The sequence below is a fragment of the Mytilus californianus genome, unplaced genomic scaffold, assembly GCF_021869535.1.
Source record: "Mytilus californianus isolate M0D057914Y unplaced genomic scaffold, xbMytCali1.0.p SCAF_4, whole genome shotgun sequence".
Classification (NCBI taxonomy): Eukaryota; Metazoa; Mollusca; class Bivalvia; order Mytilida; family Mytilidae; genus Mytilus; species Mytilus californianus.
Genome location: NW_026262690.1, coordinates 66,245,507 through 66,270,681, shown reverse-complemented (window position 1 = coordinate 66,270,681; position 25,175 = coordinate 66,245,507). Strand labels below are relative to the sequence as shown.

Genomic DNA, 25,175 nt, shown 5'->3' with positions numbered 1-25,175 from the left:
AATTTTACATTTAAATGTCATTGTCAATCTAACCCGAATTATTCAGGCCCTTCCGTAATTGATCTCTCCTACTCGCAATGTAGCCATCGTAAGCAGTGGAATATATCGACTGAATTATTCGGGATACCAGCAACCTTTTATTCCAATATAAGATAAGATATAGAACAGGCTGGTTATCAGACAATTAGACAATTTGAAGGAATCAGTATAAGAAAACAGCAAAGTTTCGTAAGCAACGTGTAAATTATTTAAATGTAGTAATACCAATTCTGGTGTGCAAGACCGATCTTTCTGTTATAAGCCTTTCGAGAACTCTTTCTTTATTGCAGAGACACCGCGTGCATAGAAGCGGTAATCATATATTTATAATTACACCAATGGGGCTGTACCGATCATGGTGAACTGTCAGTTCCGATGGTACACAGCAGTTACCATCCTTCGAGTAATGGCATGATAAATATGATCTCCTGGGATAGTCAATTTTTATGTTTCTCTGTCCTATATGTTCTCTCAATTATTTGTATTGTATAGTCCTGACATGTAATGTTGTCATTTTAATGTTATATTTAACATTGCCATAAAAGCGGGGGGTTTGGCTAGCCACAAAACCAGGTTCAACCAACCATTTTTTTCTTAAAATGTCCTGTACCAAGTCAGGAAAATGGCCATTGTTTTATTATAGTTCGTTTCTGTGTGTGCTACATTTCAATGTTGTGTTTCTGTTTTGTCGTAGTTCTTCTCTTATATTTGACGTGTTTCCCTCAGTTTTAGTTTGTTACCAGGATTTGTTTTTTTCTCAATCGATTTATGAATTTCGAGCAGCGGTATACTACTGTTGCCTTTATTTAGTTTGTAAAGTAAGTAAAATAATTTCATGAACTGGTTACCAAAACTTATTTTTCAAAAGCCCTTGTCGTGCGTACTAAAACATGTATCATTCTTTTATAATCTGATCTATTTCCAAGAAAACCTCATAAATCACACTTTCAATTACTTGTTTGTTCTGCATAAAAAGAATGCAAGATAACAACCATTACGTTAAAATGTTTCCTGTTGTAATTATGAATTTAAAATATTCAAATCAACTTTTTTAAAAGAGATTTATATAGCGATACGTATTTACATTATGTTTGCATAGTTGATATTCAAAGTACAGACATCATTATAAACAAATAATTAAAAAATCGAATCAAATCATTTTTTGCTTTGAAATCCAAATATAGAATCAAAATTCAGTACTCACATACGCAAAATCCAATACCAACTGACATCCAACAAAAAGATATTCAAATAAGTAGATAAGAATATACATGCATCAAAGACAGTACATAAATCTGTTTATATAAAATATGGAGATGTGATATGATTACCAATGTGACAACTATCCAAAAGAGTTCAAATGACGTAGATTTAACCAAATATAAGTCACCGTACGACCTTCAACAATAAGCAAAACCCGTATCGTGTATATTGGCAGCTATAAAAGGTCCAGACATGACAAAATGTGAAACATTTCAAATAAAAGCAAAAGCTAACATCTGATGTAAGACAAAACAATGAAAAAAAACAAATATGACAGTCAGCAAACAATGTAAACCACTGAATTGCAGGCCCCTGACTTGGAACATGCACATATAGAAAGTGGCGGGTTAAACATAATAATAAGCGCTCAACCCTCCCGTAACCTAGAACAGTGGTGTAACAACACAACATAAGAACAAACTGCAAAAATCAGCAAAAAAATTACTCGATTCATCAGATTGGCACTAAGTACAAAAGCTTACAGACAAAAGACACAAAGTACCGATATAAGAGTATGTGCAGTTACTGAAAGCTAGTTCAAAGCCGATTAGTATGCATTTATATAGAATGTCGGAGGAAGTTGTACTGTTTCCAAGTTTAAGTTGAAAATGTGTACGGGTATGAGAACCTATAACATAATCATAAAATTGTTTAATAATTACTCTACTTTCTATTTTGGGCAAAGTTATTTTTAAGTATATATAAACCATTAACCCCTTTAACAATAGTTTTAGTTATGTCATACTCCTCACTTTGCTGTTAAATAAGATTCAATAATATTAATTCCAATATTGAACAAGGGAGACACCGTAAAATATCCGCAGAAAAAATTATGTTCCCTCTGTAAAAAAAAAGAATTGAAGGATGAGTTTCATTTTTCTATATTAAATGCACGTTTTTTGAAATCCCAAAGAACAACTCTTGAACGAAGTTAAAATTATAGTTACAATATCTACCATATCACGTTTCCATATTTTACTGCAATATAATATTAGAGGTTTCATACTACTTTCAAAAAGTTTCAAGTGTCGCTAGATATTAAGTGTTTTAGAGTTGTCTTTCTTTTGACTTTATCCTAGTAGAAAATTGTCTACCGAGTCCCTGTTTTTAATTTTGCAATCAGAAGCATACATTGAAGTTTGGTTGGAACTAAAATTTAAGTAGACAATTTCAAACAAACATTAATATCCTAACAAAGAAGTTGTGAACAAATGTGTATGAAAAAACATGACACAAATTGTAAATTGATCTAAAACATTTTTAAAAGTCACAGCTGAATATAGCACATCGACGACTGTCTTACCCTTCTAAACATGATTCACAATTATTTGTATCCATTTAAGAGATAACATGATTGATCTTTGCCTTCTACGTTTAAAGGTTACATTAAGACCGACAACGTGCATTGAAATACGAAAATTGAGTTTATCCCTCGCCTCTGGCGAATGTTAAAACGATTAGTTTATATTATACATGATGCACCAAACCAAATGATTTCTCGTTATCATGTTATAAGAAGTCATGCACTTGATATAATATACACAACAATGTCTGACCTAGCCTAACTTGTGATTAAATCACATAATGATATTCAAAAACCGACATGTTTGACCTGATAATTACTTTATTAATTATGGCCTTCTAAGGTAACCTCCTTTCTATGAACTAGGCATTTCAACTATGTTTGACAATAAAATGTACGCTGGTATGCCAGATAAATAAAACATAGAAAATGAAGATTTATGATTTATATTTCAGCTTTTTAAAATTTATTACATGTTTTAAGGCTAATTGAGTGCAAGTATGAAAAGTATGCTTACTCCTTTTATAAGAAGTGGTTGTAGTCCTCATAAAGTCCAAATGAAACCTTATCATCTTTAGGACTTGCGAAATATATTGACACGAGACATGCGAAGCAAATTGTTAAACAAAGAAAGCCGCAAATAAGCACACAAAAAGCAACACGAACAATAAAGCTTAAAAGAAAATAGACATGCATGTTTTAAAGAACTTGAAAGTATGTAGATTGATTGATTGTTCGCTGTTTTATGTTTTTGAAATTATAATTGCTAGTACAATGATACCTTTAGCACAAAAACACTGCATTGACGTAATGCTTACAATATGATTTGACCTTGTAACATGAGTGCTGTAAATTGAGTTGCGAATCCTAGAACTATTTTTACTAAACATTTTCTTAATTAAAACATTTCAGCAGACCATACCACATCATATGAAGGCCACACAGCATACCGAATTAATTACAAAAAAAAAGCTTGAACCACCAACTATATAGCTATTGAAAATGTACCTGTCCATATATGTTCTTTCGAAGTCTGAAATTATCACAATGATTTTGAAAAAGACTATGCATCAGATATATAAATATTAATAAATGACATCAAAGTGTCAGTAAAACGCCTTCGGAATTCAAAATACATTGTTACATCTTCTGCCTCATCAGCTTGACTAAATAACAATAAATAATTTTGAGTTCGCCCAGACATCTGGACAGCCATGACGTGTAAAAGGATTTATTGAACAGACCTTGGCGATCACCACCTACGTCTTCTGTTATCGTGTAAACCACATTTAAATTAAAACACATATGCTGCATTAAACCATCTCACCAATCCTAATTTCTTTTTAATTTTGCTAAAATCCAGCATTTAGCCTTAAAAATGAATAAATGATTATTTGAAAATGTCTTGAGGTAATCCTGCATTAAACAATCATACTTCTTTGAAATCATTTCATTTTTGTGGTTTATAATCATTTGCTCATAATGTCTGTTGGCTGACGTATTGTATGTACGTTTGGAGAAATACCACGTTTTTTTGTATGATTACTTCATAGAGGATGTCTGTACTTTATAATGAAAACAGTCTTTAAAGTAATAAGTGGTTATTTTTTTAAAATTTTCTCCGCAAATGTATTAATTGCAACAGCGAAGTAATCATGAATGGGCAAAAAATATCGTTGACATGCCTAACATGTATACATGACATGTATAAATAGACAGCAATTTTGTATAAATAGCATTGTTTATTCAATTTAATTGAAGAAAAAAACCGACTTCACCGTGGGGTGCATTTGGGTTATTTTACAGAAAGAATTAAAGCTATTGAAAAGAAAATTTAGTCTTTTGTAAAACAACAAAGGTGTCAAAACGCATAAATGGGTCTATATTGAAATTTAGAGGGCACAGTTATGTGTATAGTTCGCGAGATAACGAATGAATATCAAATCTTTAGAATGATTGAAATTTGACATAAAAAAACATTTCAAGTCAGGTTATTTTATCTGAACAACAAGAAGGGCATTGAATTAAGTATATTCCAATCCCTGAAGAACATTAAACTGCGTTTGTGTGACTTCTGTAAAAATACAATACATAAGGTCAAAAACTGGAATGAAAACAATGCTTTCAAAGAGGGTGTGATACAGTGCTTCAAACTTTCCAAACTCAACGTCTCTTTGGAGATAAAAAGAAACAGAAAGGAATGGGAGCACACCGGTGATCATTTGATAACAAAACATTTCTTCATAAATATTTTCAAAGGTTTTATAGTCTTTAAGTTTCCAAAGTCTACCTTGAAGACTCAAAGCCCCATATGCTTATTTTTTGTATAAATAGTTATCTCATTCTGACATAATGAATTTTAACATAATGCTCTTTTAAAGTAATACAAAGTCAGTTGAACTATGATTTTTCCTGTTTAGTTAATTGTATTGGAGAAAATCACCTCTGTGGTCTTGAAGAAGCAAAGTCAACTTCTGACCGAGTTAAGCCAAATACTTTCAATTGGTTCTGCGATTTATCTGCTATGTATGGCGCATTTGAGAGTAAGAGCAAAGACTAGTCGATGCAGGTTGACATTGCTTCCTATGGAATGTTAAAAATCCGTTAGTTTTGTAGAAAGCAGGACATTTGCATTTTAATTTATCATGATATTGTTCTGAAAAATTGTAATATTTACCGCCAACGCTTAACCACATACGAATCGATCAACGAATATTTTGAACAGTAAGTCACAAAGTGCAAAATGTTGCATGAAATGAAAATCGCATTGATTTAGTTATCCGATTAAAGAGATTGTCTTAGGACCGAAGACGACAAGTCTACACCGTCATGCTACGATTTTATATATAGATATATGTACTTAAAAAAGCCCACTTTCTTATAATAAAGCGAAATAGATTCAGTTTGAGAAAACATAGAATGGACGAATTGCATATCCATCTATAGGTCGTACAGTAAACCCTTTTCGACAATTTAATCATCCGAAGTGTGAGCAAATTTCAAGTATATGACTTTAGAAAATAATGACACATAGTAAAATGGAACATGTTTTAGTGCTATAAACGGTATTGAGAAATTGTATCACGAAAAATACACTCTTATACATAATAATTTGAAGGAAATATAATGTTTGTAAGCCCTGGCTAGTGGATCAACGGCGCTTTGGTCAGTTTTATAATAAATGTTCAAAAATCTTTGCCATATTGCTGAATGGGAAAGATACAACTTTCTCACGGTATCTATTTTAAGATACAACACAACTTCTACGAGTGAAAACGTAAGAACAATATGAATCATTTACATTTTCTTGTAAATACAATTGCCAACTACAATTCGTCTTGTTTCTTTAGACACATTTCACAAATAGTTCTAGAGTTAATAATGAGATGAAGAATTGTTGATGAACCGTAGCACAGATGTCGGAAAGAGGAAAATAAATCAAATTGGACATTTCTGCAAATTAACCATTTTTCACTATTTTATTGAAAATAAAGAAAGCGAGAAAAGGTACCTGACAGTTTTATTCTATTTTATGAGACTGGTGCACACGAAGTCTCCACAAAAAAATCTCAAAATCTATTGGCCATTTCTTTTACCAATGAATGGTATCCATCTATACAGTTTATACAATACAATGCTGTTCAGAACCTCATATTCTGCGATTAAAGTAAATTTGGACTGCATATTACTACTTTTTTTATTCTATTCCTGCAAAACTAAAGAAAAATCGTATGTTGTTTAAATTTTTTAGCGTCTACATTGACCTTATATTGTATAACTTACGGTTTTTCAAACATACTCTCGTAATCCATATTATACGTATGGCCGTATTCGAACATATCCAACTCTTTTTAAAGACTTGAACTAATCCTTTGATAATCTTTCGAACTTAAAACTCTCTAAGAATGACACGTTTAGAGTAATCGCAAAGTAATGCATACAAACACAGGAACTGCATGCTGCTTAACATAAACCATAATCTACTGGACTAAAAATGTTATAGTAGACTAAATATTTATTGTTAAAATTAAGTATTACTGTATATATTAATTGATAAGCATGAGCAGTTAGGTAATTAATTAGGCATGCCCTAAAGGTCATTTATAAATTAGGTCTGTTAAATAATTAATGTTTTCTATTGATTTAACATCGCTAAATATGAAGTTCGGAGTGTTATACACATGACAATCTTGACAAACAATAGATTGCTATTTCAATGTCGCTATACATTTTAGTTGACAGTAATAAGTGTTTTGCCATAACAAGCTGTAATAATAAATTGTGTAATGTTACTTCATAATTAATCTGAATATATTCTGATTGTTTACTATAATTATTTATTGGACATAGATCTAATTTTTCTATTTTGTTACCATTATAAACCATTACTAATTTTAAAATAAAATCAAACTTTTTCATGTTCGAAAAACCGAATACTTTTTGTGATTTTGAAAGTGAGTTATGGTGTTGTTAATTCTTTTTGTAACATATTTGTTTTTTTTGTTTAATTGTTTTTACACATGTCACTTAGAGCTCTGCATGTCACTTAAACACATAACTTACTTACTTACTTTCTTAAAAGAGTAAGACAATAAAACAGTTCGAAATCAAAGCTGTCACCTTTAATTTTTTGAATGAAAAATGAAATAAAATAATCAAGCGATCTTCAATTACTTTGACTAACAATTATTAATAAGTCACTTTTTTCTTTTAATTATATTTCAATTCAATGTTTAATGATATGATCCTGCGTCATTTGAAGTGCACGTTTGGATGTGTTTTACTAATTCTGTTTTTGGATCTGTTATCCCTGAGACTATAGTCTCAGGTTATCCATACAGTTCATGTTGCAAGAATATTGTATTATTTATAATTGAAATCACCTTAATTTTAATTTGGAAAAATGTTTTACGACTTGGGTAAAGAACATTTTAACTATCTTGCATACACTTGACATCTGAATTTGATAATTCTATTGAAAAAAAACTGGGTGATTGCTTTACGTCGTGTCACTATGTATTGAAGTAGAGGCTTTAATGAGCATATTTCTCTCAATTTGAATCAATGCATAATAGTGACAAACAGATTCATGCATGTCTTTTACAAGACGTACACAACATTAAAGTCTAGCATTTATAAAACTTAAAATATACCCAACGTATACTGGCATGCCTATTAATAAAAGTAGATGTGGGATATACGTCAACGAGACAGCGACCCAACGACACAAAAAAAAACAAGAACACAAGGACATTTAAAGGGCAATATATCCTCTTCAACAATAGTAGACATGTGTCAATACAATGGGTCAAGCTCTAATAAAGTTTGTGAATAAACTAAACAGAAAAACACAGAGCTCTGTCATATCACGTATGACCACCACTACTTGCTTGCCTAATTTTAGACAATTGTGGTAATCCACTCAACAAAGAACATTTGCTTTAGTCAGTTTTAATATAATGTGGTGATTTCTCCCCTTTTCGTACATTTTTATATGACATGTGTCCCAATTCTACTGACGGGTGTTGCAAAATGAATATTTCTGTATTTGACTTTAATTTTGTGTTGGTTTTGTGGATCTCTTGGTTAACTTGGTTGTTCAGATTATTATAGTTAATAATTTAACATTATCTTTTATGAATGAATGGAAATCTGGGTGTATATGTGGATGAGACAACAACCAAAAACACACTTAGAAATCACTGACATATGAACTTTCAAACTCTAAATGACGGAAATCGAGAATTAAAAAGAGAAGTGCGTGCATATAAAACGTTACTAAAGTACACATATGCACCTTATTTATTGCACTTTAAATTGGGATGTACAAGTAGTTGGATTAATTACAGGAAATGTACAAGAGACTTATAGTCACTTGTAAAACATCCAGGGACATATCAATTGTGACGTCACTCTTAGATTAACCAATAAGTGGACAGTTCAAACCGTCCAATATACAGTTACTATATGATACAAAGGATGGTCTCTGCCATGACAACAGAGGGAAAATAATACTTTTAAAACGTTTAAAAGACAATTTATGTGCTGGAATTTGATCATTTGTACACAAGACTAAAGTCAACGACCCTTGCTTCAAAGGAAAAGGACAGAAGAACTGTGTATTAGAGACAATAAAACTATTTTACCGTATACGACGTAGGAAAAAATATAGCATATTGTTAAGCTTCAAAATTTTTCAGCAGGTTATTCTATCTTTCAAGCTGTGACCAGTCAGACATCAGGTCTTAAGTAGGATTTTTATGGTCAGCTTTATATTCCGTATCTAAGATTAGAATTGTTTGAACCTTTGATAAAGGTATTTTAGGGTGAGAATATTATAGGTACAAAAATATTATAAAACACCAGCTGTTGTACAAATACTTAAACTATAAATCATATACAATATTTGTAAATGAATGGAGATTAATAGTGTATTAGGGATGTGTTTGTAATAGTCAATAGGATTAATCTTCCAAATATAATACATGACGTCGAGCCATATCGCACCATATTTAAAATGGAAACTTACTTCAACGTCGAAATACTTTTTACTTACGAAATCACCAAGTCCAATACGATGGTCTTAAAATTAATATTAAAACAAATATTTGGAGAATTCAAACCGGAAAAAAACATTCAATCGAATAAATATTTTTCTTATATCGTAATGTTAATATTTATTTGAAACAATGAATAATCGCAGTTGCCAAAGGGACAGGGGCGCGTGAAGAGTTACATCTCTACAAAGACTGGACTCACGATAGTCTATGAAAGCAAAAGATAAATCAATGAATAAAGGGGACACATTTTAGAGTTTCTCGACCGTCTTTTTACAACATTATTTATAAAAATCACTATGAAAACGGCAAGTCATAACAAAACTTGTAAAACATAAAACGGCAAGTAATCTGCTTTTCTGATTGATTGAGTTTGGTTTACGTCTAGTAGCAAATATTTCATGCATTTTCAGGATGAGAACAAATTAACAATACAACAAATGGTCATGTGATAGGAGTCGACTAGGATGAAAGGAGGGAAATTTGGAATGCCACTGGAAAATAAGGATATATTGGATAGGAAAAGAAATTTAGCATTGCAACATACCACCTATACGAACCCCTCAAAGAGTTGTCACAAGGGTTCTTTAACGCAATGAGAGTGTGACACTCTCTCTACTGGTTTCTGTGTTCTGACACGATAGTCGATCGATTTGCCCATGAATGCACATACTTAAAATAAAAATAAGGAGATCTGGTATGATTGCAAAATGAGACTATTGTTTATTAGTAACCAAAGGACGAGGATTTTAACACCTAAAGGTCATCGTACGACTTTCGACAATGCACAAAACCCATACCGTATAGTAAGCTATAAAAGGACTCGTCATGATATAATAGAAAACGAATTGCCTGATTTATGCTAAAACAATAAATGCAAATAACACTTTATAAATTTCGCGCCCCTCCGAAGTGCTTTTCTGGATTTACCTTCATTAGGAACACTCAAACCTAACTTGTGACATTTTAAAGCTAGGGATGTATAAATAGGGATGTATAAAGCTAGGGATGTATAAATCTAGAGATGTATAAATAGGGATGTATAAAGCTAGAGATGTATAAATAGGGATGTATAAATAGGGATGTATAAATAGGGATGTATAAAGCTAGGGATTTATAAATAGGGATGTATAAAGCTAGGGATGTATAAAGCTAGATATGTATAAATAGGGATGTATAAAGCTAGAGATGTATAAATAGGGATGTATAAAGCTAGGGATGTATAAATAGGGATGTATAAATAGGGATGTATAAAGCTAGGGATTTATAAATATGGATGTATAAAGCTAGGGATGTATAAAGCTAGAGATGTATAAATAGGGATGTATAAAGCTAGAGATGTATAAATAGGGATGTATAAAGCTAGAGATGTATAAATAGGGATGTATAAAGCTAGAGATGTATAAATAGGGATGTATAAAGCTAGAGATGTATAAATAGGGATGTATAAAGCTAGAGATGTATAAATAGGGATGTATAAAGCTAGAGATGTATAAATAGGGATGTATAAAGCTAGAGATGTATAAATACGTAGAAACTTTTGGAGTTTTATGACCAAAAGGGATTTAAAAAGAATAGCCAAATTCATATAAGGTAAATTTTGCCTGAGGAAGTTGCAACCTTAGTATCTTAATCATTTCTAAATTCATAAACGAGACACAAATATGCTGACAGACGCTATTAACATTTCCGGTCTTTATACGCATTATTTGATCAAAACACTTTGTTTTGACATCATAATTTTGTTCTTTTTTGTTGGCTATTTTGTCGACATGTCGTGTTTCTCTTTTTCACCAAAGGTAATAACTTCAGTGGTCTTTGTTAAGAATGGATGGTAATAAAAACATAATAAAACCCATTGAATAATCGACATTAAAAGCAAGTAAACAATTTAAAGGCTTTGTCGTTCTAGTAGTATATATGAATGTATTTACAAACTTTCAAGCAGAGATTTTTTCTTTTTTTTCATTTTTTTCTGACTGACTGTAAAATCTACAGAAGTTCAGTTTATGAACACAATTGTGAAACTTAAATCGAGAACAATATTTGCTTGCGCCTTTTATAAGAATTGTAACATGGTAAACTTGTATAAAACTTCGTTAATATCTTGAACGTGTTAACTAAAAGAACAAGAGTGCACACGCTGAAATGTCTCGCCTTCTTTACTAATCATTGATATTATGTTGATAGTCCTAAATATAAAGCTTTATTACAACTGTCACATAAACTTAACATTAACCAAGTAAACTAAACATTGACCAATGAACCATGAAAATGAGGTCAAGGTCAGATGAACCATGCTAGGCAGGCATGTACAGCTAACAATTCTTCCATACAACAAATATAGTTGACCTATTGCTTATAGTTTAAGGAAAACAGACCAAAACACAAAACTCAACACTGAGCAATGAACCTTGAAAATGAGGTCAAGGTCAAATAAAACCTGCGTGACTGACATATAGATCATAAAATATTTCCATACACCAAATATAGTTGAACTATTGCACATAGTATTAGAAAAAAAGACCAAAACTCAAAAACTTAACTTTGACCACTGAACCATGAAAATGAGGTCAAGGTCAGATGACACCTGCCAGCTTGACATGTACACCTTACAATCATTCCATACACCAAATATAGTAGACCTATTGCATACAGTATAAGAAAAACAGACCAAAACTCAAAAACTTAACTATAACCACTGAACCATGAAAATGAGGTCAAGGTCAGATGACACCTGCCAGTTGGACATGTACACCTTACGGTCCTTCCATACACCAAATATACTAGACCTATTGCTTATAGTATCTGAGATATGGACTTGACCACCAAAACTTAACCTTGTTCACTGATCCATGAAATGAGGTCGAGGTCAAGTGAAAACTATCTGACGGGCATGAGGACCTTGCAAGGTACGCACATACCAAATATAGTTATCCTATTACTTATAATAAGAGAGAATTTAACATTACAAAAAATCTGAACTTTTTTTTCAAGTAGTCACTGAACCATGAAAATGAGGTCAAGGACATTGGACATGTGACTGACAGAAACTTCGTAACATGAGGCATTTTATCAAAGTATGAAGCATCCAGATCTTCCACCTTCTAAAATATAAAGCTTTTAAGAAGTTAGCTAACGCCGCCGGATCACTATTCCTATGTCGAGCTTTCTGCGACAAAAGTCGCAGGCTCGACAAAAACCTGGAAGTATTAGGCCATCGTGTATTTATTCATGACACACAGTTCCTACGTGCACACGAAATAATCCAATGCAAAGCAACAACACTTTTATTTCTGTTCTTCATGTCAAACTCACATATTGACCTTCAACAAGGAGCGAATGCTCACACTTCATTGCAAGTTTAGGACACCACCTAGAACCTGTTTGAGTGGAATCATCTTCGACGTGTTTAACACGCTACATCTGTGCATTGAAGTAAACCGTTGTGGTGTATTATCAGCAAGTTACAGATTAAAAGGGAGAAGAAAATTTACTGACATATGATGTCATGATTTGCCTGACAAATGATTTGTATAATACCAGGATAATACAGAAGCAAAACAAACATTGTGATAAAGACAATATGCAGACTCTGTTGGATTGTTGTCTCATTGCAAATCATGTATCTACCTATTTTTATAAACACCAAAATTGTTTCTGGTCAGGAAATATATATAATGTATGAATTAACAGGGCAACCAATTCGATAAAATACAGACCGAAAGAGAGAAAGTGAATAAGTTAGTTATCGCGAAAATAAATAAACCCATAACTGTAAAATATGAGAGCATACAATTCAAACACAGAGACTCTGTCTTACTCTATACGGCCCCACAAAGGACAATTTATATCAATGAATGAAAAAAGAAGGGAGATGGTTGATAAACTGTTAACATAAAGCCATGCATTTGACAACACTTAAAGGAAAGCCGTTTTCTTCTTATTAGTCTGAATAGAGTTAACATATCTTGCAATTAAAGGAAATAATGGAATAGTTTATAATACAACACATCAAATGATACTCTGGGAACGAACATCACAGGAAAGCTCCTGTACCTTTTTATGATCTCTCAATCATATATTCCCATCCTATACGTAACACGATCAAGACGCCGCGTTTATGAATCTTTAAATCCAATTTATACAGTAAATATCCAAAATGTAATTGAAGTACATTTCAACGGATAAAATGACATGAAATCAATATATATAAAGAGTATGATTTAACATTTTTATTTAAATGACAATGTGACTATGCGAATACCCCTTTTCAGCATTCTTTTAACAGGAAATAGATGAACAAGTCAAGTGGAAATTTGTATGAATGAAATTTTAATATTTGAGCTAACTCCTACGTGTGGGAAAATCTATGTTTTATTTTGTATCGAGGGATCATCATGTTGTTCACAACTGTGTGTAAACTATATTCGAAATTAAGATACGTTTTTGCATGTGAACGTCGATTGTCTTTTGTTTGATGACCTATATGCTGTTGTAGTTTTAAGTAATTCAATTCCATGTTATAAAGTATTTAAAAGATTACAAGATATTGCAAACACATTCAAATTAATGTTTGAAGGTAAATATTTAGAAACCATGTAAGAAACGTGTTCTGTTGTGGACGATCAGACGAATCCAAACTATATCGCTATACGTATAATTAAAGACACATTTTTGATGATAGTAGTTATATTTATATCTTTACTAGAGAAATTAACATTTCTCACCAAACCATATTCACACTGCGTTGTATCTGAATTATAAACACTATACAAGCATAAAATGCATTATATTATCTTCAAACATTCACTGAAGAAACTTCTATCTTAAAGTTAAATAAAACATACAGTAAGTTTCGGGCTGTCTATTTTGATTATAAAAAGAATTCTTTTCCATCCTCTCTTTTCAATGACAGCCCAAACATCCCATCTATCATCCTGGTCGACCTATTATATTGTTTCATTTTTAATTTGTTCTCGCAGTGAATATGCATGAAATATTTGCAACTGGACGGTAAACAAACACCAACCAACCAGTTTCCTTTTCATTGAAAACTTGATTTTATTAATCAAAAGTTTAAAATGGGTTGAAAAAATCATGACAAAAAAGATTTTCTATTATAATTATAAACTGTTTTTATTAGAATCTTTTTTCAAATCCAATCAGTCAAAATACAACAGCAAAACATGTGAATTATACAAAATTAATATGCATATGCATGTCCAATAGAGAGAAAAAACAATTGTAGAAACATGACACTTTGTATAAGACAAAATAATTCAAAATACCAGTTGATTATGTTTAATCGTCCAACTATGTCAGTATGGTTCAGACATACAGACCTACCCCACGAGAGTGTCAACCTTAGCCTAACGACCCTACCCACGAAAGAGAGACAAATAAAGTCGTACAACCTCTCGCAAGGAAGAGTGTCAAGCAATAATTGTGTTTATTATTGAAAAAAAACTTTCATTTAAGTTTTGTGTGAAAATAGCGAAATCAAAACCTTTGTCATTTTAAAGAAAAGTTCTATGAATGAAAAGAGATCTGGGGTATATTCTAGTCTATATATAGAAAATGTGTGGGGTATCCTTGTTAAACCAAGGGCTGTCATACTATAAAATCGAAGGCATGGTTAATGTAGTAAACATATCATAATATAAATAATACGCATTGCAGATGCTAATAATCGATAATAAATAAATCATAAAATGAAAAAGAAAAAAAGCAGAAAAAGACATATAATCAGAAGAAAAAGAATTACTTACACTGTTGGTGAAACTCCCATGCTGTTCATATACTAAATATTTATGGTTTCAACACTGTGTAGTAAAATATTGTGGTTGAAAGATCACGGTTTGTGAATGGTCTATTAAACAGACTCGAGCACTTGTGAACACCTATTATAGTATTATGACGTTATATTAAAAGTTAAATATAAAGAAATATATGTTAAATATCGGAACGTATCGATAATGAGACAAATTTCACACACGCTATAGTTTATAAAGGAAAACAACTTAATTTATCCACATTCAATTTCCTTTCGGTGTACGTACACAAAAAATCCATGAAAATGAAATGTTCTATTACTCATACATAAAAAGACATACATTTTACGAATAATTTATGTTATACAACATCCAGGTAAAGTTAAGTTGCCAAAGGCAAATCATCTTAAAGAAGGAAACAAAATTATAATGTTATTGTGTACAGAATCTTTTACTAATAAAAATAATAATAAAAAGATCTCTCCTCGAAAAAAAATGCCAGACGGTCCATTAATTTGATGCACTTAAATAAATCTTTTCCCCGCCGACAAGACAGCTTGCATATTTCTCATACTTATGACGTCAGTATTTCTATTCCGGTTCTACCCTGCATCAGTATAATAAGTACAACTCACACATTCAATGAGTCAAATGTTCGGCTTTGAGCGTTCCTGATGAAGGTAAATCTAGAAAGGCGTTTCGGACACATGACATTTATAATGTGTTGTTTTCATTTTTTACAGCACTGGCTTCAACTCCCTCATGCAAGAATACCTTAGATGGATTTGGCTATCATGTTTAGATCCATATGGTCTTATAGCTCTTCAGCTGTTTCAGTTCTTATACATCCTGGCTTTCAAATATTTGGCTTTGAGCGTTCATGATGAAGGTTAATTCAGAAAAGCGCTTTGGACTCATGCAATTTATATAGTGTTGTTTTCATTTTTACAGCACTGGGTAGATTCCGCTGCCGATAGACTATGAGTCCCGAGGGTAGCATCAGCTCAGTAGTCAGTACTTCGGTATTGACATGATCAATAAAAAACCTTATATTTAAATTGTTCATTTAGAAATTTAAAATTTTTAAGGAACTAAGGTTTCAACTCCCTCAGGCAAAGTTTATCTTACATGGATTTGGCTATTATTTTCAGGTCCTTTTTGGTTGTAAAGCTCTTCAACTGTTTCGGTCCTTATACATCCCTGGCTTTCAAGTATTCGACTTTGAGCGTTCCTGATGAAGGTCAATCCGTAAAAGCGCTTCGGAAGCACGAAATTTATATAAAGTAAAGTGTTGTTTTCCTTTTTTACATCACTGGGTCGATACCGCTGCTGGTCGACTATTAGTCCCCGAGGATATCATCAGCTCTGTATAGTCTTGTACTTCGGTATTGCCATAATTTATAACAAACCCTACTTAAATTGTCCGTTTGGAAATTAAGAAATTTTTAAGAAAATAAGTTTTCAACTCCAATATGCAAAATTGACCTTACATGGACTTGGATAAAATATTTTTAGGTCCTTTTGGGTTGTATAGCTCTTCAACTGTTTCGGTTCCTATGCATCCCTGGCTTTCAAATATTCGACTTTGAGTGTTCCTGCTAAAGTTTAATCCAGAAAAGCGTTTCGGAAGCATAAACTTTATAAATTATCGTTGTCATTTAAAAACAACCTTTACCGAGATTGCACGGACAGAGAATTAGTTAAAGATAACCATCAGCTCAAACCTTAAATGGGATGTACACATTAACAGCATATGCAAGAAAGCTAATAGCACCCTAGGATTTCTAAGGAGGAACCTGAATACAAGCTCTACATCCATTAAAGAGCAAGCATACAAGTCCATAGTAAGACCATCACTAGAGTATGCTTGCTCTGTTTGGGATCCATACTTACAACAAGACATAAGTAGCATTGAAAAAGTTCAAAAGAGGGCTGCCCGTTTTGTTACCAACAAACACATAAACATCTCAAGCGTTGGTAACATGTTACAACACCTTGAATGGCGCAGCCTCTCTGACAGAAGAAAAGATTCAAGATTGATAATGCTTTACAAAATAGAACACTAAAAGGTTGCAATACCTAAAAATAATAAAATAATTCCACAAAAAAGACAAACAAGACATTCAAATTCGAACAGCTTACAAATTCCATCCTGCAAAACACAGTACAGAAAAGAATCGATCCTTTTTTCCAAGAACTATAACCGACTGGAACAAACTACCTGATAATATTAAAAATTGCACATCAGTAGACTCTTTCAAATCTTCAATTTCAAAGCATCAATATTAACTCAACTATTACATCAAACTAATTATACATTGCATTTTTCATTTTTCCTCTATTTTTTAATTTGTATATATATCAATCTATGTCTTGTTGTAAATTTCCTCCTGTGACATAATCTTCAATTTGTTGAAGGCGGTCACTATATGGTAGAAGTAGATTAATTGAGATATAAATTCGAAACAGAATATTATGCGGAGGAAATCAAGTTGTGTGTCCGCGCCGAGTAACAACACATGCAGTCATTAGCTGATAGAATCCCAACTGTTGATGAAATTCTTTTTACGATTGTGGAAATACCCAGTAAATGCCGACATTTGAACTAAAGAATGTTTTTTTTTCAAACATGAAAATTCGTCCATCCAAATTTAGACGGATCATCAATGTAATATATAAATTGACAGTTGCGAAAATCTAATTCCAACTCCGATGTTATGTTGTCAGTTGTCAGTTTGTTTTCGACTTACGAGTTTGAATATCCCTTTGGTATCTTTCGTCTCTCTTTTATGGAAACATGAAAACCGGAATGGAAGCTGTGATGTACAAAAATGGACTTTTGTGTGCTCTTTAATACCGAAGAGTTTCACAAAATGGCGGTGCATTCAAATTAAAAACATCCCTGTGTGTCCAACTATCCCATTCGGTATGTATAAAAACAGAAAAGCTTAAATATGTATACAATCTTATACAAACACCATTGTTTGTATTTAACAAACATTTTATGTTGAGTTTCTTTAATGTAAGACGTGTTTATATTTTATTCAATTAAAAGTTTAGAAAATCAAAATTATGAACGAAAAAATTCTACTAACTCCCTGAGACAAATTTGACTCTAAATTATTTTGGCTGTTCTTTTAACACCGTTTTTGTTTTACATGCTCTCGTTCATTTTATATTTTTGGCATTCAAAATTTTGGCCTCAAGCGTTCTTGAAGAAATTTGTTTCAGGAACACGTCCGTGCGCATGACATCGGAATCTTACATTTGTTTCCACTTATGACACCACCCTCCCAGTAAACAGTGCTTCAGTAATTGCATGTTTTAAATGACATATTCTGTGTGTAATAAAACGATTGACTGTTATTTGCTTAACGTCAACTGACATATATTTTATATATGTTCTAGACGAGAATCAATTATGCAATATAACAAATAAGTGTGTCGAACAGATAGGAGATGGTGAAATTTAGACTGCCTACGGAAAAAGAGGGAATGTTAATTAAGGGCAGAAATTCAGACATCTAACATATACAATCTACGGACAAACTAGAGTCCTCGCAATGGCTCCCTGAGTGTAAAAAGCGTTACACGCTCTCAACATGGGGTGTCACATTTAACGTTCCCGTTACAACTGGATGGGATGCGCATTTGATACATCATACACAAATACGGACGCACCTTGTGGGTTGAGTCATAACACTCAGTCGGAAAAAAATGTACAATATAAACATCCCGGGTTATTCTTGTATTAATGTCCTGTTTTCAATTTAATTGATTGTATTAAAACTGCGGTTGCAACTCCTCAACAAAAACAATATGTACCATTCAGATTATGCTAGTACAGTACTGAAGCACTGGCTATCGTTGTCTTGAGACAGTAATTACTGTTCTAATTATGATCCCAATTAAGCTCTTTTAGTTTTATTAAATTATCCCAATAACTACAATCAAAAATAATAAAAAGGAGAAAAAAATTTAAACACTTTCAAAGTAAGGAAGTATGTGTATTTAACCAGGAGGTGATGCAAATACACAACGCAAAGATGTGTAAGTGGACATATCCTTCTTTTCCAAGGAAGAATTATGTAAAAATCATACATCATCTATAATAGGCAAAGCAATGGAAATCCAAACTGCTGTTAATGATAAAAATAGAAATATTAAACGAAAATCATCTAAAATAGTGTTATGTTGAAATGATTATTTTTTCCCCAATATAAACCAGATTTGTGATAATATAAAATATACCATTGAACTTTTTTAAACTTACAAACTGGTATTCAAGTTTTTTTCAGTTTCATACACACAATTTGACATATATCCTTCTGAATGCATTAAAAGTTTTTTTTACCCTAACCGATGTGACCATTTTAACCCAAGTTTCATACAGACAATTTAACATATATCCTTCTGAATGCATTAAAAGTTTTTTCCCTAACCGATAAAAAAAAAACTTCGACAGTAAAACTCTTACCAATGTGGGCGTCCGTTTCGCTGTGCGGGATATAAAAATACACAGCCATGTCCAGTCATATTGTGTACGATGCCTTGTGTAAAGAGAGTGCCACGCTCTCTGCAAGTTATGAACCCTTGCCGGTAGTTCTTTAAGGGGTCCGTAGTACAATATATTTAGAACGACAAAGACGGAAAAATCGGACATAAAAATCACCATTCCTAATAATATGGTGGTTTGAAGCGTATTGCTCAAGACAAAAAAGTACTAAAAAAAATACTCCAAGGTAAAGGGGGAAGTCCATAAAACATGACAAAAAATACTATAACACTGGGACGAAAAAAGTGAAAATCACTAAAAACGTACAAAACTCTCAGATCGCTATTCTTAGTAATTTAGTAAAGTTGGAAGTTAAATGCCCTATGCATGATAGAGTAAGCGCGTGATTAATTTGTACAAGGAAATTTTTTCAAGAAGTTTTTGAGGTGGATCATTGGTATATATTTCCTAAGATAGAATTTTCTTATACTTTGCCAGAATATAGATTTTTCCATTCTTTTTTCAAAAATATAATAAGTATTGGTCACCGTGCTATTTTTCAAACTACAAGTCGTGCAAAATTGCCCAAATTTGCATATATTGTTCATGAAAAAACACTTTTTTGTGAATAAAAAGAAATCTATGAGATAGAACTTAAAAATAAAAAATATGAGCAGATAGGTTTTAAAATATGCTTTAAGAAAATAAAAAAAAAAAAAAAAACAAATGGTGTCACCGACCTTGTTTTCTTGCTACAAGTAAAAATTGAAAATTTCTCTATGATTCCTGTATAAAAATTTACCATTTGAGTTATCTCCCCTTAAATGGTTAAGTTGACAATTTGATTCGAACAAACACAAATATTTGGTATTTGATAAATCAGTCTGAATAAAGCAACAAATCTCATATTTTTTTAAACCCTTTAATAGCCAATCTGTCTCAAAATTTGCATATTTAAGCAAAGAACTAGACCTATTGAGAACTACTATTTTACTATTCCAAGATGGCGGTGTACAGTTAATCTACCTTAAAGATTAAAGTCCCATGACTTTGAAAGAAACAATCTTGGTGAAAATCTTCAGAAAAGCAGAGATTCTCAGACGACCATTCTTAATAATATGATAAATATTGTAAATCACTCATACTGGAGTTAGTGTACAACAAGTGAAACAGTTATATTTTTCGAAGATTAAAGTTAGAAATATCTTACAGGAAAATAAAAATAAAAATTTTCAAAGGTCTACCCATATGTCATGCCGACATAACCATCATATTAAATAACCTGTTCAAGTTTGAAAATTTCTAAATGTATACACGAGTTAGTGCAATACATGAGAAAAATGCTTATTTTTTTTCGAATTAACCATTAATCTTTACTCTGGAAATTCAAAAGAGAACATCGTCAAAAAGTATTGTACAGATTCTCAGACTACTACGGAAGCCCATTTAGGACCCCCCCCCCCCCAAAAAAAAATATATAAAATAAAAATGAAATAAAAAAATATAGATCACGAATTTTAAAAGTCGTGATCACGGATTAAAATCGTTATCATGAATTGTATTATTCGTTATCACGGATTAAATTCGTATTAACTAATCTGTAGAAATTATCATTATAGAGTTTTGTAATTCGTGATTACGGATTAAATCAGTCTTATATATTATTTAAGTAAATGGTCAGTAATGTCAAGTTATATCGTTAAAACTTGAAAGTACAAACATAAACATGTGCTGAAGTGAATTTCGTTACCAGACAAACGGGACATTACATTTCTTTTTACCTCTTTGGTAAATATATACACATGGGTAAATATCATCAATATCCATTTCAGAAATGATCTATAGTTAGTACCTGTCAACTAAATTTTTGAAAGTTAGCCTGGGTTTTGTCCCTTATAAATCGCTCTTCTGTTCACTATTTTGGTAATTGAGAGGCGAACAAATGAAGATAAATTTCTGTAATATTTTGTATAATAACATAAAGCAATGACAATCTTTCGAATTATAAACGTCCTCGTAGATCTAAAAGAGCGCCGTTACTAAAAATAAAAAAAAGATTCGTAGCGCAACCAAATTCTTAGACACTTACACTTGACATACTTATAAATGTTTCGTCCTGAATATCTATATATTTATCATATGAAATAAACCAACAATCAATGGTATCATTAGGTTCAAGTGGGTCGAAATTTGTACGGAATTTCAAGTACGCACTGTAACGTAACTGCCTCTGATTTATTCTAAACAAAATACACAATTACACATTAAGTTGAGAAAGAAACAATTTTAATAATAAGAATATAATACATTACACGATTTTCGGGTTTGTGGGCTATTAAACAATGTTGCAGGAATTTCTAAACATTTAACGACTCTGACCAAAAGTGTCTGTTTTGAAAATGTCATTTTATCAACCGCCGCCCACTTATTACTTCCATGGTCAGTGGATGTAAAACTCTGGAATCAGAAATTAAGGTTTTAAACATTCATTTCAGGAACCATGCAGTAGGTAAAAAAAAACCTCATTTAAACAATTTTAATATGTTGCAGATTCCCAAGTATCACTATATATTTTATTAGTTTGAGGACCTAAACAAACACAAATCTGACGAGAAGAATTAAATATTTTTTGTAATTGAAACTCAATATTGCTAATTTTAAAATTGTGATCATGTGGTGTTCCTATAGACGTTCTATAATACGACATTAAACCACTTGACCCTGTTCCCTGTTCAAGGTCTAAGTACAGAGGATTAAGGTTTGAATAAATATTGTAAGAACACCAAAACAAGTCTAGAAAAGTGGTACTATACCTTGCAAAATCAATATAAATCAATCAAAAATTCAATCCTTGAATGAATCTTTTCACTACTTGATGTCATCAGTTGAATTTCAAACATTAAAATAATTGGTCAATTAAAAGCAGTGAAATATACAATAGAAGAAAAAGGTTTTTATTTCAATAGAAATAAAGCGGTTATAATCAGTCCGATACATTCAAAAATATGTATTCTAAAATATAGCAACCTACAAATGCTTATTTGAAGGCAATATGTCCTATAACCTGAATTTAATGTTTCGTGTTTAAAAGTACTGACATGGGCCAGGCTTGACACTTTGCCAAAATAACAGATATTACAAGAACAGCAAACAACGAGTCTTTACAAATTGTTTGAAGGTCATAAGGAATATTAGCTTCCGCTCAGTGTGACAAGTTCCCAAATATAAAATAAGAAGATGTGGTATGATTGCCAATGAGACAGATCTTCACCAGAGACCAAATGACATAGAAGTAATTAACTATATAGGCCACCGTACGTCATTTAACAATGAGCAAAACCCATACCGCATAGTCAGTTGTAAAAGGCCCTGAAATGACAAATGTAAAACAATTCAAACAAGAACACTAACGGCCTGATTTATGTACAAAACAATGAACGAAAAGAAAATATGATATACAACAACAAACGACAACCACTGAATTACAGGCCCCTGACTTGGGACAGGCACATACAGAATGTGGCGGTGTTAAACATGTTTGCGGGTGCCCAACCCTCCCATAACCTGGACAGTTGTGATTTGGCTATACTTTACGTCCTTTTTGGTTTGATCCGCTCTTCAATATTTGTATTAGATTTTTAATATTTTAATATTTTGGTCTCGAGCATCACTGAAGAGACATTGATTGTCGAAATGAGTATCTAGAGCATTACAGTTGTTACCGTTTATGTTATTCAACCGCTGGATATATACCGTTACTGGTGGACTGTTAGTCCCCTAGGGTATCACTAGCCTAGTTACTAGTACTTCGATACTGGCATATAAATACGGATATTGTTTGAATACAATTTGTTGTTATAAAATTTTTGAAATTATTTGAAATTAAGAAATATATCCCCCTGGCAAAGCTCTGATTCCTTGTCCGGATTTGGCTATACTTTAGGCGCTATTTGGTTTGATCCGCTCTTCAACATTTGTATTATAATTTGGACTTTTAATATTTTTGCCTCGAGCATCACTGAAGAGACATTAATTGAAGTGGGCATCTGGTGCAATAAAATTTATGTTATTATAGAGACTTGAAGATCATATTTTCACTTAACACAAATACCTCATACTTGTGCATTCCCATAGCAAACACACAACCTCTTGTATAAGAGAGAGTCTACAGTTGTCAATACTAAATTAGTTTTTTTCATATATGGTAATCCTTAGACTTCTTCCATCCAGCAAAAACACTCATGTTGAAGAGGTTTCTCCGTTTGCCTGCGCTGGATGTATAAATACTCAGCCACGTCAGGTCGGATTGGGCACGTTAAATCCGATTTCTCGTGTAAAGAGTACTATTCATGCTAAAGTGCTTACAATAACTCTGATGGGCCCGTACGTGCAGCCTGTTGCGAAGCAAAATTTCTACCCCTATCCGAAAAGAGGGAGAAGACGAAGGGGCTAATCAAAACCATACATCGATAATAAAAGCCATACCCATGACAACTGTGTGCTATACGAACACCAACAAAAACCGGGGATGAACTCAGGTGCTCCGGAAGAGTAAGCAGTTTCTGCTGTACTCATGGCACCCGTCGTGTTACTCCTTACAATATAAAATTCGACGACAAGCTGCATTCGGCGATGTCACAATCGAGTGAAGGAGGATAGGAAACCGTTAGGTGGTCATCTGTCGCTCACATATTACACAATGGCTACCAAATCATGATGGTGTCCCTTAAAATACCAAAGTGATGACTTTACCATCTAAAATCCTTGTTATAATAACGTTCGTGTAATCATGTCAGTAAACGAACACCCTGAAATATCGACTGGGATTTATATACTCCACATGCAAGCACCGGAGACCGAATGTTTTGTTACAGAGAAGTGGGGAAAATTATAATCACCTCTTTTGTCTTAAAGTTTAATTCTCAACAGACCCTCATTGTCAAGTGCTAGATGTGAGCCAATAAATGAAGCAGAATTAACTATGATAGTTATCTGACCTTCAAGAAATGAAAGCTTTCTATTGTCCAGTTTAAACCAGGTGCTATGAATCAAGTATCTTGTGTTATTCTGTATTTTTTAATCGTATTTTCTAATCGTTTGTCTTATTCATTATTTTACCCACTATATCGATTAATTGATAAAAAACCAAACAAAACCTTTTTTAAAAATAGTTGCATGTGCTGTAACGATTACCTAATTTGACAAATATAGAATTTCTTATTTCAAATAGACCAATTCCTAACAATTAGATGCAGAATTATTTTCCAACCGTAAGAGAAAACAATGTGATATGAACCCAACAGTAAAAAGGTCCCAACTCTTTTTTACTCATAATTATAAATAACTGTTTACAAAACTTTAAATTTACCAAAATACTAAGGATTTTTTTACCCCAGGAATAGATTACCTTAGCTGTATTTGGCAACACTTTTAGGAATTTGGGTCCTAAATGCTCTTCAGCTTCGTACTTTATTTGGCCTTTTTGACTTTTTTGTATCGAGCGTCACTGATGAGTCTTTTGTAGACGAAACGCGAGTCAGGCGTACAAAATTTCTATCATGGTATTTATGATGAATTTATTAACTAGTTCTTTCAAGCAACGTCCACTAGGGACATCACCTGCTATAAGCTCATATTAAAATAGGAAAGCATAATGCATATATATAACTGTAAAGCTTGTTACCTGATAAAATCGTTCATATCTCAAATAAAAACATCTGAATATCGAAGATTATTAATACTCT

At 32.3% G+C, this 25,175-nt stretch overlaps 1 protein-coding gene across 3 annotated transcripts in view; it reads right to left on the bottom strand.

The window, feature by feature from the left end:
- The window catches only part of LOC127738371 (cytosolic phospholipase A2-like), a 43,007-nt gene extending 27,949 nt beyond the window's left edge, over positions 1–15,058 (bottom strand). For 2 of the 3 annotated variants that reach the window (XM_052249579.1, XM_052249580.1), the window contains exon 1: positions 14,934–15,058. In XM_052249579.1, coding sequence (XP_052105539.1) covers positions 14,934–14,962 — 29 coding nt within the window. In that variant the 5' untranslated portion in view covers positions 14,963–15,058. Of the gene's footprint in view, positions 1–3,613; positions 3,637–14,933 lie in introns of those variants that run through there. The other variant, XM_052249581.1, reaches the window with a different exon arrangement.
- Positions 15,059–25,175: the final 10,117 nt, after the last annotated feature.